The sequence below is a fragment of the Neltuma alba genome, unplaced genomic scaffold (assembly GCF_004799145.2).
Source record: "Neltuma alba isolate B1F8T4 unplaced genomic scaffold, ASM479914v2 tig00012508_pilon, whole genome shotgun sequence".
NCBI lineage: Eukaryota > Viridiplantae > Streptophyta > Magnoliopsida > Fabales > Fabaceae > Neltuma > Neltuma alba.
In genome coordinates, this window is record NW_021636976.1 from 364,076 (window position 1) to 381,168 (window position 17,093).

A 17,093-nucleotide genomic window follows, 5' to 3' on the forward strand; every position below is an offset into this window, starting at 1 on the left:
CTCCATGTGCGTTTAAAAAGTTATTGATCAACGAGCTAGATAGGAAGACTAGACTGAGTCATATTAAATTAATTAACACTAAATTAGTTTGCAAATACAAATGTGTTTAGCGTTTACTCCTCTGATTTTATTTATAAGACAGAGAGAGAAAAAATTTTTTTGTCTTATTTATAAATCAATTCATTAAATTTTTAGCGTAAATATACTATTTTATCTTTTATTTATTATAGTGTTAATGGTTATTCTTTTTTAAAAATGTATATATTAAATAAGACTAAAGTTAGAAAGTTGTTATGTTTCAATGAAGAGTTAATATATTTTAAAGTTTTTCTTAGTCTATATATATAAAATATACTGAAAATACCTTATAAATAAAACCAAAGGAGTATCAATCAATGAGATACTACTTCGTCTCTTATTATAAGATTATTTTAACTAAATTGTGCTATTTAAGAAAGCAGTTAAAATTAATTAAAAGTAATTAATATATAGCAAATGTAGTTTTTTTTAAATATACCCTTACATATAAATGAATAAATGTGAGAGAGTAATAGTGAGATAAATGAAGAAAGAGAATTTATTAAATACATTAAATTAGGGGTAAAATAGGTAATACTACATTAAACGCTCAGACAAACTCAAAGAAGATCTTATAAAAGAAGACAAACCCATTCAAAAAATTAGAACTTATAATAAGAGATAGAGGGAATAGTCTCTAATAAAGCATTGGATAGAGGAGCTAATTAATTACTAGCAATGTAGTATAATTAATTTTACCAGAGAATGTTGAAACTAATACTACCCGGTCCTAATTATAAGAGTCAGTTGACTAATTTAAGAAGATTAAGGAAGTAAGTTGAGTTAGTTATTTGTCCTAAATAGGTGTTGTATTTTTTAAAATATCCTTACTAATCAAATGTATTGACTAGAATTATCATTGTTAGAATCACTACTTTAGAAAAAAAAAATTAATACGAGAGACAAAATATATTAGGATCTTATATTTAAGATCAAAATAAAAGTCAAATATAGTTTTATACTACCTCCGGTCCTAATTATAAGACCCAATTGACTTATTTGAGGAGATTAAGGAAGTAAGTTAAGTTAGTTATTTGTAATAAATAAGTGTTGTCATTCCTAAAATATCCTTGCTAATTAAGTATATTGGCTATAACTATCATTATTAGAAGGAGTATCTTGGGAAAAAATGCATAAATTTAAGAGACAAAATGGATTGGGGTCTTATAATTAGGATCAAACAAAAAGTCAAATGGGGTCTTATAATAAAGATCGGAGGTAGTATTAAATACCGAAGGTAGTACTCCTCCGGTCCTTAATATAGGACCCAATTCTTGAGTTGGTTTTGGTCCTAAATATAAGACCCATTTCTCATATTTATCAATTTTCTCTAAATTACCCCTATGGATACTCCCTCAACTATAATCAAGTAGAAGAGGGAGAGGTGGTATTAAGAAAGATGATTATGGTGTTTTAGGAAAAATGTGTCACTTTCCTTATAATTAACTAACTTACCTAACTTCCTTAATCTAATCAAATTAGTTAAATGGGTCTTATATTAAGGACCGGAGGAGTACTTTGTAATTTCTTGGTCCTCCGCCATTTTCAAAAATGGTTTAAATCACGTGTTGGCAAAAACCATGCCGTGATGCGTGCCAAAGACTCGGTAGATTTGTGATCTTATTTCTATTAAATGAAACGGTCTCACTTGGGGGAGGGAAAAAAAAGGGGGAGAGAGAGAGAGAGAAAAGAATAAACACACTACGTACTAGTAATTTGCAATAAGTCTTATAGTTAAGATAAATAAACATGTTTAATAATACTTTACGAAAATCACAAAAAATATCATTAAAATTAAAAACTTACACATAAGGACATAAGGACTCGTTCACAAAAGTTGTTATCAAAAAACATATTATTATTGTCAAAATATATACTACTATTGTGATGGGTTTTTATTTACAATTTTTCTATTTTGGTGGTTTTTTTTTTAACTTTTCCCAATACTTTTTGTATGGAAATATATGAATGGAGCTTTATCTCGTAAAATGTTTTTAAAAAAAAATACTTTTTTAATCTCTTTATCCAAGTTGGTGCATGCAATCAACTGGGTAAGAATTAACAAAAAATATTTTTGTAATAAAAAAGACGAGTTGCGTGATGAAATAATCCTCAATTCCTCATATCCTTGTTCAATTTTCTTTTTTCTTTTCTTTCTCTCTTTTTTTTTTTTGGGAACACGTCAACATTCCCGTAATTAAACTGTTGTCGTCCAGGAAGCGATAGTGATGTCACTAAATTATGATTTCAATATTAAAAATGTGAAAAATAAGAAATGAAGAGTCCACAAAAAACCACAGTCATTTGGTAGAATTTCAAAAAGAATTTGGTCTTGATTGTCATTAATATTCTTACAGGGCTCCTAAATTTCTGCTTTTTAAAGAGTGAATGACGATTCTAAAATTACATACTCTTATATTGTTTTTAAAAGCATGACAGTAAGTTTATTACTAAACAAATACTTCAAAAATAAAATTAGACCAGAAGTTTCATTTTTGCTAACAAATTAGATTACAAAGTTTTTTTTTTTTACAAGCAAAAAAGTTTTATTTTCGGATGGAGGTTAACTCATAATAATATAATAAATGACCCAAAAGACGTGTCAAGATCATAAATAGGTTACTAGTAATAGGCTTTGGACAGTTTGACCTAAGAAGAGACAATGGTCAACGTTACGGTGGCTGTGGAGACTGATGAGTCAGTGCCCTCCGCTCCTCTTTGTTGGTCTTACCCTGTAGCAGCCGCCGTGTGGCGGCCTTACATCATTCCCTTCTGCCGCGCACGTGGGCAACTCCCCATTTCTTTATTTTTTTTTTTCACATTTTTTGAATTTGGATCCTTTGAAGAGTAAAACCTCTCGTGTTTTAGCTAAAAACGCAAAAGAGAACGTCATGAAATGTTTTAAGTATACAATTATAAAATCGCCGCTGATATATAAAGTTGATTTGGTTTTAGAGCACACAATATGATTAAAATATTTCTATACAATACAACTTAAGTTGATTCTTTTCACATTTAATTTAAAAATATTATGTATGAATAACTGGAATCATTCTTAGAATGGTGAAACCTGTTTTTTTTTTTTTAAATAATATTGATACAACTCACTTGAATTAATCTGTCATTAGGCATCCCAAAATTATTACGAAACGATGCCTTTAATTAAAGACCTTGGATATATAGAAGCTGTGTTTTCGTAATAATCGACGACACTGACAAGCTGATGATAATTATAATCAAAGCACGCACTAAGGATCTAATTATAACGTTAAAAACTTACGTTGTTTCCTTTGTTTTTTGTTATATTTTGATGCTGATGGTGTTATTAATGACTCATCCATGTCTACTTATAATACAAGTCCAACATGATTATATTCTTCTCGAGTAACCTGAATTACTAGGTGAGAAGAAAAAAAAATGAAAAGAGAAATATTGTAAACACACACACATATCAGGGGATGAGAGCATGCCCACAGATTTTTCTAGATGGTTTAATAATAATTTGGATAATCCTAAATTGTTATAATAATCTTCTTGCGTTGCTTATAATGATTCTGTATTTGTTATTAATTTATTAGAAAGCGTGCGTGATGCATTTCCTAGGATATCCAAGTAATTTTTAAAGATTACTGAACTAAACCACTGGTGACTTCCCCCCCTTTTTTCCAGTGGCGAAGCCTGTGTTGTTTTCTCGGTCTGCGTGATGAGGAGTTAATTTCAAAGGAGGAAAAGAGCTAGTTCACTTACTTCTTGCACGTTTTCCTACGAAAACCCAGAGAAAGGCTCCCCCCCCCCCCCCCCCACCAAGGAATCGCTTTCCAGCTAGAATGCCTGAAAACCAGAGGCAAGATGGGATTTCGCTGAAACGAAAACCTGGGGCCAGAAATAAAACAAGGGAAGCATACATGTGCGTTAAGCTTAAATAATTAAAGTATAATCAGCAAGTTAATTAATACTCCTTTATCCTTCATGTATAGTCTAATTAGAAATTTAATGTTAGTCCTATATGTAATATCTACTCCTCCGGTTCTAAATATAAGACCCTTATATACATTAGTATAACTATAAGGGTCTTATATTTAGGATCAGAGGAGTATTTCATAATTTTGACATTTTTTTTTAAAAATTAACCTCGTTGATATTTTCCCATCAATAATCAGGTAGGAAAGGGAAGAAGAAAATTAAGGAAGATACTTATGGTATTTTAGAAGAAAACATATTTCATACTACTTCCGGTCCTAATTATAAGACCCAGTTGACTAATTTGAAGAGATTAAAAACTTAGTTAAATTAGTTATTTGTAATGAATATGTGTTATTTTTTCTAAAATATCCTTACTAATCAAGTTTGTTATCTAAAACTATCATGATTAAATGACTATCTTGAAAAAAAAAAGGATAAATATGGGAGACAAAGTGGATTGGAATCTTATATTTAGAACCAAAATAAAATTTAAAAGGAGTCTTATATTAAGGACCAGAGGTAGTATTAACTAACCTAACTAGCATTCTTAATATCCTTAAATTAGTTAATTACGTCTCACATTAAAAAGCGAAAAAAGTATTATGATTATGATGCATGCATCCAGAAAACATTCTTTTTTCCCCCTATTTAATGAAGGGTTTTCCTTTTCAAGCGTAAAGAGTTTTATTATTATTATACATAAATTTGTAATGAACCAACATGCAAATTAAAGTACAATGCTATTATCTTGTATCACCGGAAAAAAAGCACATTATCACTCTTTTTTCTTTTCATATACTACCTCTTGTCTTAATTGTAAAATCTCGTTTATAGACTATAAACAAGATCTTATAATTAAAACTGAAAGTAGTACAAACTATCATCGGGCATGGATGGCGAAAAGGAAGATCGATCCGCGTTCAATGGCCAGCATGTTCAACAATTATGATCATCAAAGCAAAGAAGCAATAACAATAGTCTTTATATGTACATATGGTATTTGATCAGTTACAAAGTGAGAATAACAAGGTAAGATTAAAACAACGCACGTTTGTCATTATGTCTTTGTCATGCATACATACGCCTCCGCATAAGCAGAAAGAGTGAAGTCTTTTTTAAGAAGGTGCAGAACAAGATAACATTGAAATCTCTTGCCCTGACTATTCAAAGGAAGCGTGCAAAACTATGCTTAGAATCAACATCCACCATCTAATAAACCCATCCATGGCAAATTTTAACATTTTTTTTTCAAGCGTTCACAGGGCACAACACTTGTATGACTCTGGTTAACATAGAATTTTCAATGTGTCAAGAAGAAGGAAAAAGAAAAAGAAAAAGAAAAAGAAAAAAAAACTAATTAAAAAAAGGAACCTATTTAAACGTTTAACTGAATTGTGGTTGATATTTTAGTTAGTTTTTAAGGATGGGCCAACATTAAAATAAAGAAGCCCATATAAGGACCCCAACCAGAAATAATAGCAACTGCCCTTATGCGCTGACGCACTGCTCAGTCATGATTTAGAGCCTGTTTGGCTATTTCCAAAAATATTTTCTAAAACTATTTTTTTTTACAGATCGAAATAAACTCCTCTATATATTTACTTAGTATACTGTAAAATTATTTTTAAAATTATGATTTAGTTTTCATCTAAATATCTCCTTAACATGACCCAATAAAGAAATTCCCTATAAAGAACCTTATTCCCCAAAAACAAGTCCCCCCCTCCAAAAAAACACACGCACACAATAAATGCAAAGTCCGTATCAAGTTAAGTTTAGCAGAAAATGTTAATTTTTTATAATATGGTATGAAAGATATGTTTATATTTAATATTTGATAATATCTTGAATAGAATTAATAGATGAATAGCCAAAAAAAAAGAAAAGCAGTCAGATTTGTATTTGGAAAACAGAGACAACTGCTTATGCCCAACTGGGACAAGAAGTTGTGGCCCAAAAGGCCCTGCTGCTGAGCCTCTCTCTAGATGGTACCAGACCTTTATGGCTGTGGCTCTCCAGTTTGACGTGGAAGGATCCATATCATTATATTCTCACTCAACATGCTTTCCCATCTGTCATTGTGTCATCACCTTTTTTAAATTTCATTTCTTATTAGGCCCACTATATACCCCCCCAGAAACCCAATAAAAAAAAAAGATGAAAACATAAAGATGCCCATAAGTAGGAGATACACTTTTGGAGCATGGATCCATTTTAACATCCCCAACACATGACAACCATTCTTCCCTTCATTATCATTAAGCCTGTTCCTGCTTCCTCCTCTCGAGTTCGCTCTTTGCTCTTAAAAGTTATACTCATTTATCTTATTTATAAGATAGAAAGAGAAGAAATTTTTTTTATTCTATTTATAGGACAGTGAGAAAATTTTTTTGTATGGATATACAATTTTACTCCTCATTTATTATCGTGTTGACTTTATTTACATGAGATATAATGTATATTAAATAGGGATAAAGTTAAAACGTTATTAAATTTTAAACGAAAGTTAATAAAGTTGAAATTTTTTTTTGTCTGTGTGAAACATGCTGAAAGTACTTTATAAATAGGATCAGAAGAGTAACTAATATACTCATTATACTTTTTACAGAGAAAATTTAAATTTACAGCATCATGTTTAAGCGAGACATTTGACTGATATGAATAGACTGCGAGATTCTCTATTATGCTCTCAGAGCTTATCAAATACCTTCCCATTAAAATGATTAGCAGAAAGAGGATAAAATTTGGTATTCTTCCGGTCCTAAATGTAAGATCCTTATATTAGTAGTATAAGAGTCTTATATTGAGAACAGGAAGAGTATTAACTACGATTATAATTATAAAATTTTATTTATAAATTGTAAAGTATAAATGAGCTTTTATAATTATGATAGGAGGTACTGTTATATTCATGTCTATCTTGCTTCTCTCTCTCATAAAACGAAAGTCTCCTTGTGGTCTCAACTATTCTAACCAAAAAAAGAAAAAGGCCACGTGGAAGTAAATCAAACAACTCGGACAAAATCGTCATTTCACTCACTCACCATGTTATTTGTCTTCTCCTCCACATTTATGTCGGTTTTAACAGTGCATTATACTGTGTGCCGCTATATATATTGGACGCTGGAAAATTTCCACGCGTGCGTTCCTGACCGAGATCCCGACCTCTAAATTGGGTTATTTCCGAAACCGAGCAACCAAGGCGGAGGCAACAGACACAAGCAAAGCTTGAAGCTAGAAGAAGACGAGCAAAACCCAGATAAAATCATCAGCCACACATTCCGCACAGTTCTTGGCTGCTGCTATACCTCAAGTTCCTACTCTTATGGTGTCGGTAAATCCGAATCCTGCTCAAGGCTTCTACTTCTTCGATCCCTCCAGGATGGGGCTTCCCGGTGTCAATCCTACGCCGCCACTTCCCCCTACTGCTACGGCTTCTTCGTCCACGGCCATCCCCGCCGGCGTCAGCACGGCTTCGTACGGGGACGATCTGAGTAAGAAGATCAGAAAACCATACACGATTACCAAGTCCAGGGAGAGCTGGACGGAGCAGGAGCACGACAAGTTTCTCGAAGCTCTCCAATTGTAAGTTTTGGTTTATCTTTATCTCTAATTAAGGTTACTATGAAAATATTCTTGCTTTTTTGATGTTTTTGTATCAAGCACTGTATTTCTTTACGGATGGATTTCGGATTTCCGCTAATGCAAGATTAGAATCGACCATTTCTTTCCCCTACTCCATCGCCTCCCCCAATTGTTCTAGTTTACTTGATAAGTTGACGTGATTAGTTGAGAATTTCTTTAACTAGTGAAAGAGGACCCTCAATCTTTTAGGTTACCGCAGTAGTTTCGTTTATAATCCGCCGGGGGCAGGGAGTGTCACAATTTACTATCCTTTTCTTTTATTGTTCTTGTTATTACGAATTTCCGTTCCTCTCACCGATTTGAAGTCAAGTATTATGGAATTATAATTTGGGCTTTAAATTTTGATTTATGAGTATGCATAAGATTGAAAAAGGATCTTCTTGAGATAGAAAGCTAAGTACTTCGTTCCTCAAACCACAGGTGATCAGCTCTCTTCAGAACATAAGTATTAAATCGCTGTGAAATTTGAGTTTAGTAGAGTTATTCAATTTGCACATTAGATACAGTGAATCCCTCAAAATAAACGTTCTAAACACCCAAGATAAGCGATATATACAATTCTTTCACATTCAAGATAACGTATACTCTTGAAGATGCGGTCATCTGGCCCGGCAAACCAGACAATCTAATTGACTGCATAATGCCAGTATGCTACAAAGTTTCCTCTCCTCTTTGCATCAAAAACCTTTGAACCGAATTAGGAGAAACTGTCGAGTTGAAGGTGCATGGTTGGCATTCTACTTTTATGAGGATGCATAGTAACGTGGAGATGAAATACCATGCTTTCTGCCTAAACACCCCCCCCCCCAAAAAAGAAGAAGAAGAAGAAGAAGAAAACAAATCTCTGAAAAATGGAAGTAAAAGATAACTGTTTTGTTGGCTGCTTGAAATTTGTGTCTTTTTTATGGAAATCAGATTTATTTGCTCATTTTTCTTACTTGTTTTCTTTGTTATGTCTGACTGATCTTAGATTTGACCGTGACTGGAAGAAGATTGAAGCATTTGTTGGTTCAAAAACTGTTATCCAGGTAATTACTAATCATCCTAGAAGGGAAAGAGAAATAAAGAACATGATATCATTGGGCATTGGATGCTTTAATTGTTTTCCCTATAGCATGACAGTGCAAGGTGGACTATTTGCATTGTTGGGGACCAGAAATACTAATAAGTGAAATAATGTTGCAGTTTGTCGTATGTTTGAGTAGAGAAGAAAGAAAGACATCGAGTTTTGAACTCATGTTGAATTTATATAATGAATTCCTCTTATTAGTTGCTGTGTTGGCAATATGAATGAGTCATGGTTGTGATTGTTAGAATGTAGTGATTGCCATTTAAACATGTTTGTTCCGGGATATAGAAATTATATTGATTTTTTATCATTTTTTTCACGGTAAAACTACTTTGCATGTTACATGGTCTGCATGTACCTTCTTTCTTCTTTTTGGCAAAGCTGTATCATATATTTATTACTTCTCCTCCTACACTTTGGCAGATACGAAGTCATGCACAGAAGTATTTCCTGAAAGTTCAGAAGAATGGAACAAGTGAACATGTGCCTCCCCCTCGGCCAAAAAGAAAGGCTGCTCATCCATACCCACAAAAGGCACCTAAAAATGGTTAGCAGCTTACCATAGTCGACCACTTTTCATGCATTCATTGCTTGAACCTGCTGTGTCTTTTGGCTTCTGTGATTAACTGTTTTTTTATGATGTTCATTTTAGCAGCTCCAGCAGTATCCCAAGTTACAGTGCCATTGCAATCATCATCTTCTTTCATTGAGCCCTCGTACATTTATAGGCCAGACTCTTCATCTGCGCTTGGAACTCCAGTTACCCGTGTGCCTTTGTCAAACTGGCCTTGTAATGTTAGCCCACAGCCCAGTGTGCCACAAGTGACTAAAGGTTTGATTTGATCTCAACTCCAGTGCCTTTTTTTTTAAAAATATTTTTTTTAATATTTGGTTCTCTATTTCTTGCCATTTATTTATTCAATGAATTTAGATTTAGATAAATTGAACACCCTGTTGACGCGGAAATTATTGATTTTTCTATTAGATGAGATGGGGTTGCATGGGCAAGCTGCTTCTCTAAATTGTTGCTATAGCAGTAGTAATGAGAGCACTCCAAGGGCTTGTCCAGGTAGCAAAGTTATTGATCAAGGAAACTCAGGCAAGCTGATCAAAGGTTGGTTGATTTATTTTCTCCGTTTGAGCTTGAGATGAATTTGACACACTGGCATAAAAAATATTGATAATCACGTTTATCTTGGCTGTGTTGAAGTGGCCTGTACAGTGGGTTTAAGTAAATAATACAAATAATTACTTCATTAAGTTATGTTTTTAAGTTGAGTTCAAGCATGCAGTGTCTCAACTGTATTATGTGGTTGCTTCAATTCTTGGAAATTCTCGGTACAGTAATCAGTAAAAGAATTTTATTTTCATAAGGATGTTGAGGAGACAAATGATGAAGGAAATTATTCCCAAGGTTTCCATCTGTTGAACCAGACTTGTCTTGCAAATTAAACGCAAATATTCATGCTGAACCCATGTTCCTGGTCCATGAAACTGCCCAGAATTTGAAGGTTTTTAGGCACTTTGGGACCATGTTCCAATCTAAGATTACTATTGTTGCCGTGCTTCTTTGGATGAGTTCAGAAATTGTTTACTGCTTTCTGTCGTTTACTCTCGCCCCAGGGCTAGATTGGCTCCCATTCCGAATTTACTGTTTGGAGCGCTATACATAATTACTTTATGTTACTTTTCCTACTTCCTAGTCATTATTCTTCAATTTCGGATGATACCTTGTGTTTATGTTGTTATTGTTTGTCATATATTTTATTAGCATGTTCATGATTTTGACCACACTTTCTGTCGACCTTCACCTGTCAGATGCAGTAATGCCAGATTTTGCACAAGTTTACAGCTTTATTGGTAGTGTGTTTGATCCAAATGCTGCAAATCACTTGGAGAGACTGAAACAGATGGACCCGATAAATGTGGAAGCTGTAAGTAACCACAAGCTGGTCCTTGTTTTTCCCCCACATCATCGTCCCTCTATTTTTTGTGTTGGTTTGAACTCTAAGAGTATGTTTGAACTGAGAAGCTTGCATGGTTCTTTTTGCAGGTATTATTATTGATGAGAAACCTCACCATCAATTTAATGAGTCCCAAATTTGAAGATCATGTAAGACCTGTTCCCTAGTAGATGGAATTATTCTCTCGGTAGTTTTTCATCTGATAATTGCTAAGCACATCAAATCTAATATGCTTATTTTAGATAACATGATGCTAGATATCACATGATTCCATCTACCTGAATTACTTTAAAGCCAATGCGTTGAATTTCCTGTTTTGGTATTTTGTAATTGTAATGGGAACTAGAAAATGTTTAAGGTTTAGGTGTGGGAATCATATTTATGTTTGATAGCATGGATGATTCCTATTGAACTGTGGTTTTCTAGATATAGGGGATCTCTGATTTTGGCCACTCTTCTTTGCGATAAATACTAATATCTTGGTCGAATAAGCAGGCTCCCTCTATTTCCTAACATTTAAAGCTGTATGTAAATATGACTGAGCAATAAATACTAATATCTTGGTCGAATAAGCAGGCTCCCTCTATTTCCTAACATTTAAAGCTGTATGTAAATATGACTGAGCAATAAATACTAATATCTTGGTCGAATAAGCAGGCTCCCTTTATTTCCTAACATTTAAAGCTGTATGTAAATATATGACTGAGCAATCTGAAGTTATTCATAATGTCAGTTTATGGTCACCGGTAGGGGACATATTTGCCAGATCCATTTCCATGTTCTTTGCCATTGCCATGTGGAATGATGAAACCCCGATGAAGTACAAAATCCATTTGCATTTATGCCCGACGAAGTACAAAATCCTTTTGCATTTATGCATGATGATGACCTCTATTATATGAACTGTATTATAATCTACTAAATTGCTCACTTTTTGCATAACATTCTGAAATTAATGCAGAGAAGGTTGCTTTCATCCTATGATCCTGACCATTAGAAGGAGAAGTCTGGTAATCTCTGCAGCAATCCTTTAATCTCAGAGTGCAATTCTGTCTGCTTAAAGCGGTACAAGTGGATTCTGCTTCACGGTGATTTCATATGTTTTCCAAAACCTGAAATTCTCTGTTCACTACCTCTGATACTGAATAGTAAACTATGGGCTCCTTGTAAGGTGAAAGAATGTGAGAAGTTGGGCGCTAGGTGTTTCATCTGTATATAACGTGACATGCAATGTTCGGGATTTTTGTTTGGTTTAGGTATTAGGTGGGAACGGAGTTATCCTTGTGGTTTATCTATCTAGGGTCTTGTGTATAGCTTAGGAAGATGATTATCCTTGAAGCATTTGTTTTCTGTAAGTAGGATCATACATGTAGAGTCCTCAATTTCGATCGGGTCACTTTTGGAGGCTATATTGTACAGTCTGCTGAGCGCTTTTGTGTGTTTTGGTATGAAGCTGCTTTTAAGATTTATACGATGGTGGGGTCAAAGCTTGGGATGGCTGATTGTGTATATTGTACATAAACTAATAGAAGAGTGAGAATATTGTACATTTTCTGTTTTCGAGTATGCGGATAGATTGTCAGCATGCTGGGACCAATCCGAAGAGGGAGAGAAAGAGAGCGCAAAAAGTGTGGTTTTCTTTTCTTTCTCAAAAGGAAGCTGAAATTGAAGCATTTTGATATCTATTGATTTGGGCCTTTATAAATCTTCTAGTGGACGAAGTGCTAATAGAGTGGGCGTGCGTCTGTTTGCCAAGGTAAAATAATCATTTTCACAAAATGGTTGTGCTCGAAGAACTTTTGAAATTTTGGTCTGTGGATTCTGGATGGCTAACTGAAGAAAGAAAGGGGGATCAAGAAGATTAATTTGGGGAAAAGAAAACTTCAATAAAACGATGAGTAGGGTCCTGTAACTAAGTTATTTAGCCAAAGCTAAGGACCTGCTTCGCGCTTAATTAAACTCTATGGATAGTGGAGGTGCTGATGCGAATGTTTTACTCTCCCCTCAAGTCCATTCATTAATTTTCTTTATCTTTTGTAATGGAGAAGTTTACTTCTATAAAAGCATCGAGGAATACAGCACTATCTTCTTCTAACTAATTAGAGATTTAGGACTTGTTTGGCAAATAACTGGAATTATGGTTTTGGAACCCAAACCATTATTTGGGTTAAAAATTTGTCAAACGAGGAGAAAAATTAACAAACCACAGTTTTGAAAATCAAAACCATGGTTGGTTTTGAGCTTGAAACTATGGTTTCAGAAGAAGTAAATTCATTGTGTTTCTAACTCAAATTAGAGAGTATGGTTGTGCCTGTCAGAATAGATCCTAACAGTAATATGATTTTAACACTGCATAATTATTTTTCTGTAAATATATTTAATCTTATATTTTATAAATATATATACACATATTAATTATTTATTAATTACATTATCTTATATATTATCAATTATGTTGGTAAAAATATGTTATTAATAATTTTATTCTTTCAATTTAAAATTTATCTTTTATGTAATTGTCATATTAACTTATATTTTTTTAAATAATTTGTACATATAAAAAGTGTTTCTGATAACAACTATCCAAACTCTCAATTTATCAAGATCACTTTTTTATAAAATTTATTCTTTCAAGAATTTATTCTCCAGAAGTTATTCTTCAACCTATGGTTTGGTTCCATCCAAACACCCCCTTAATTTGATTTTGAATATAAGACTTAAATTTACTTTATTTTCTCTATATAATTATTTTTTTCAAAACAGTTTTTATGATAATTATGCATGTGAAAGGTTTTTATTCTAATGTGTATGATTAACTGGAGTATTTTGATAAATGTAATATTAAGTTATTATAATAATCAACTTAACTAATTTAACTTATATAAAAACCTAATTATTTTTTATTACATTTTTATATTTTACGGATAATAAGGTGTTCTTAATCTGACTGGCGAGCATATTCCGTATCCGTTCACCAAAACTCCAAGACAGGTCTCGAACTTCAATGGTATTTACTATGAAGTCCCTTGGTCTGTCTTGTAATAAAAGCCAAAAATCAAGTCCATTTTACAGTTACTCACTCTAAACGAAACCCCTTCCCTTGGTGCTTGAAAACCCAATCCATTGTTACTCCGACAGTGAGAACCGAGCAAACACCATATCTATGGCTGGTCCTTCGCTTCTCCAGTCCTCAACGTCGTCGTTTCTGGGTCAATTCCGAGTGTTTCCGGCTCCGCTGTTCTCCGGACTTCTCTACAGAAATGGGAATGGAGGGGCTGTGGCGCCGGTGAAGGCCACAGCGGCGGGGTCCGGGGCTGTATTGGTGGAGAAGTCTGAGGCAGAGAAGCCCCGCCGGCTCAAAATAACATACAATGAGAAAATCGTGCCCTTGCTTATGGAAGAATTCAACTACACCAATATACACGAGGTTGCGTAATGTTCTTGCTTCTTTTTATTGGCTCATTAGAACGTTCGAATTTTGGGTTTCATGGGTTCCCACAGTGAAAATTATTATTGTTATTATTATTTTGATAAAAATTTCATGTGTTTTCTTTTGTTGATGTAAGATGATGGAGAAAATACGATGGAAGCATGGTAAGTTGATTTTCCACCAGTTTTAGGGAGTTTGGAGTTTCTATATTTCCCTCTCGGTTGTCTTCAATTTTAATAAAACCCTTGGAACTCTGGGCTTCGTGGATCTTAAGCGCGAAAATTATAATTTTTCCTACTTTGAATTTTAGGGGGTTTTATAGCTTGATACAAGACAATGGGGAAAATGAGGTGACAAGGAAGCATTATCTTCACTTCTTAAAATTTAGGGGCTTTATTTTTTCCTTTCAGGTCCCTAAAATTGAGAAGGTCGTGGTTAATTGCGGAATAGGAGATGCCGCGCAGAATGCGAAGGGTTTGGAGGCAGCAATCAATGATCTAGCACTCATCACAGGGCAGAGGCCTGTCAAGACACGAGCGAGGGCCTCACTTGCCACCTTCAAGATCAGGGAAGGTCAACCCCTTGGGATTGCTGTGACACTCAGAGGAAAAGTAAGGATGTACTATTCGATAGATATTGCTGTGTGTGTTATTCATTTGTCATCTGAACATATTGCCTGTGCATGACATAAATTGGCCTATGAGAAGTTGATATTTTAAACAAAGTGGAGAGGCTATTTGGTAGGTTTAGGATATATTTGGATGGATGGCATAGGATGGAAAGAAGTGGCCCAAGTGAGCTAGGTCATTTTTTGGGAGTTTGTTTTGGGATGGAGTGGAATGGACACTCATTGCTATCCAAAACTCTGATTTTCGTGTCTCTCTAAATGATGGGTCAAGGATGAAATGGAATGGGCTGATAGTAAAATTAACATCTTTTTCCCGGCCAATAACTTGCTAGGCACACATTCTAAGGTAAATATTGAAAGATAATTTATTAGCCATTTTATTCCATGAACGACACCTCTCCTATCTCATCAAACTCTCAAGCAATAGAATGAATTGTCTTTTTTTTGGGGGGGGAAATCACTCTTATGTGATCCAAAGGGAGAAGTGTAATTATCAAAAGGTCTCATAACAAGTAAATGACAAGTTGCAGTGCAAAAAATGACAGTAAGATCCATGCTGCTCATGTGTCATCAGGACTTCTTGATAATTATATTCTTTTCTTGGGATCTCACAGTGATTCCCTCATTTTTCCTCTTGCTCCATTATCTCATGACTCCCTAACAGACTATAGAAGATGGTCATATCAAGCCAGTTGTGAATAAAACATATCAGGGGTGGATTTGCATGCATGTTTATTTGTGAAAGTTTTGGTCTATCTATCTTTCTGAAGTGTCTTTCCTCTGGCATCAAAAAAAAAAAAAGAGTGGCTTTCCTTAAGAATTTTTCAACAAGGTGGTTAGCATGAAAGTGGCTTATAACGTGGAGTTGGCAGCAAAATAGTGTGGTTTAGTAGGAAAATAAATGCCTTAGCACAAGCCTTTTAGGAACTTCAAATAGATGTTTGATCAAAGCTTGGTTATTGCCTGGAGAAAGAAGGCATGAATGTGGAACATGTGGCTGCCGTTTTTCAATGAATTTTGTTACTTGTTGCATCTTCGTGTTGTGTGTAAGCTTATTGATGTCTCTTGGGAAGAAGAGACGAATGGAGAATGAGTCATATAATACACTTGATGGAGGTGACATGATTATGGATGTACTTGATGATACCTTATTTATGGAATATCCATTAGATTTGTGAAGAAATTAGTTGTGGACATTGATAATGGATTCATGGTCATGCGCGTAGAACCCATATGGTTGAATAATCTGAGGAATACTAGATTCCATATTTGAATTGTGCTCTCAAAAAGGGTTAGGAATATGTTGTTATAGTTGCTATCGGGGTTTGGAATGTATGCCTTGCTGTTGCAAGTTTGTGGGCTATGTTTCCTCTAATGAAGCGTATCTTTGAATGCTTGTTTTTGCGGGCTTTTCTGAACAAGCAATTTATAGATTTCATTGTCTGGGGCTTGTTTGTGTCAAAATTTGTATTGTTGAATGGTCATTTCTTGTGTTTACGATATCTGTTTTCTCACCAACAATTGTGCTGAAAGATTGGTTTTACATTGAATACCGAACTTCACATGAGTTAACATTTCAGAGTTCTGCTCCTGCATGCTTTTATCCTAAAGTGTCAGAGCAACATGGCTTAATCCAAAACTAGGAGTTTGATATCATTTGTTTTCAACAGTTGATGTACTCATTCCTGGACCGACTTGTCAACTTGGGGCTTCCCAGGACAAGGGATTTCCAGGGTGTTAACCCCAACAGTTTTGATGGACACGGGAATTTCAGTATTGGCGTCAAGGACCAGAGTGTGTTCCCAGAAATCAGGTCCGATATTGTCGGTACGCCCAGAGGAATGGACGTATGTATAGCAACAACGGCGAAAACTGATCAAGAGGCAAGCAGATTGCTGGCTCTTATGGGCATGCCATTCAGAGAGGGAGGTGGTCCTGTTACAACAATTCGCAAAAAGAAGCTCAAGTCTCACCATTTTGACTCAAAATCAAAGGGAAGAGGAAGGAGGTGAAGTTTTGTAAATGAGATTGTAGCAAATCGCCGTATCCTTATTTTGTAGCACTATTAATTATTCATTTTGTGATCAACAATTTGTTATTTTAAGTGTTACATTATGGTTGTGTTTGCTAACTGATCAAAGAAGTGCTTTTAAAATAGTCTAAGATGGAACGAATCAGATTTATCAGAAAAATAAAAGTGGAATCTTGTTTGGTCATGGTTCTTTCCTCCTAGGCATGCACGAGAATTCTTATGCACAATTACTAGAATAGAATGCTGCCCTTATGCATTGCATTTTCAGAAGTTCATAGTAATTT

At 34.5% G+C, this 17,093-nt stretch overlaps 2 protein-coding genes across 5 annotated transcripts; both read left to right on the forward strand.

Moving 5' to 3' along the window:
- Window positions 1–7,212: 7,212 nt before the first annotated feature.
- LOC114727821 (protein REVEILLE 6) lies at window positions 7,213–12,285 on the forward strand. 4 transcript variants are annotated; one of them, XM_028914586.1, is made up of 8 exons: window positions 7,213–7,626; window positions 8,657–8,714; window positions 9,179–9,302; window positions 9,411–9,587; window positions 9,741–9,869; window positions 10,580–10,689; window positions 10,809–10,868; window positions 11,681–12,285. In XM_028914586.1, exons 1-8 carry the CDS (start codon window positions 7,367–7,369, stop codon window positions 11,714–11,716), a joined length of 954 nt encoding a protein of 317 aa, XP_028770419.1. In that variant the 5' UTR covers window positions 7,213–7,366; the 3' UTR covers window positions 11,717–12,285. The 4 variants fall into 4 exon arrangements, with proteins under 4 accessions (XP_028770419.1, XP_028770418.1, XP_028770416.1 ...); XM_028914585.1 differs by having other exon boundaries at window positions 7,214–7,626; window positions 9,408–9,587; XM_028914583.1 differs by having other exon boundaries at window positions 7,215–7,626; window positions 9,408–9,587; window positions 10,574–10,689.
- A 1,508-nt stretch (window positions 12,286–13,793) lies between these two features.
- LOC114727823 (50S ribosomal protein L5, chloroplastic) lies at window positions 13,794–17,009 on the forward strand. The gene is made up of 3 exons (XM_028914587.1): window positions 13,794–14,146; window positions 14,560–14,760; window positions 16,448–17,009. The coding sequence occupies exons 1-3, from the start codon at window positions 13,883–13,885 to the stop codon at window positions 16,787–16,789; spliced, it is 807 nt and encodes a 268-aa protein (XP_028770420.1). The 5' UTR covers window positions 13,794–13,882; the 3' UTR covers window positions 16,790–17,009.
- Window positions 17,010–17,093: the final 84 nt, after the last annotated feature.

What these genes read in the sequence shown, in the direction of transcription:
- LOC114727821 (XM_028914583.1), top strand. Translation starts at nt 7,367, where the DNA reads ATGGTGTCGGTAAATCCGAATCCTGCTCAAGGCTTCTACTTCTTCGAT. An exon ending in GTTCAAAAACTGTTATCCAG is followed by an intron (nt 8,715 to 9,178) that starts GTAATTACTAAT and finishes ACACTTTGGCAG; the next exon opens with ATACGAAGTCATGCACAGAA. An exon ending in ACAAAAGGCACCTAAAAATG is followed by an intron (nt 9,303 to 9,407) that starts GTTAGCAGCTTA and finishes TGTTCATTTTAG; the next exon opens with CAGCTCCAGCAGTATCCCAA.
- LOC114727823 (XM_028914587.1), top strand. Translation starts at nt 13,883, where the DNA reads ATGGCTGGTCCTTCGCTTCTCCAGTCCTCAACGTCGTCGTTTCTGGGT. An exon ending in ACTACACCAATATACACGAG is followed by an intron (nt 14,147 to 14,559) that starts GTTGCGTAATGT and finishes TTTTCCTTTCAG; the next exon opens with GTCCCTAAAATTGAGAAGGT. An exon ending in CTGTGACACTCAGAGGAAAA is followed by an intron (nt 14,761 to 16,447) that starts GTAAGGATGTAC and finishes TGTTTTCAACAG; the next exon opens with TTGATGTACTCATTCCTGGA.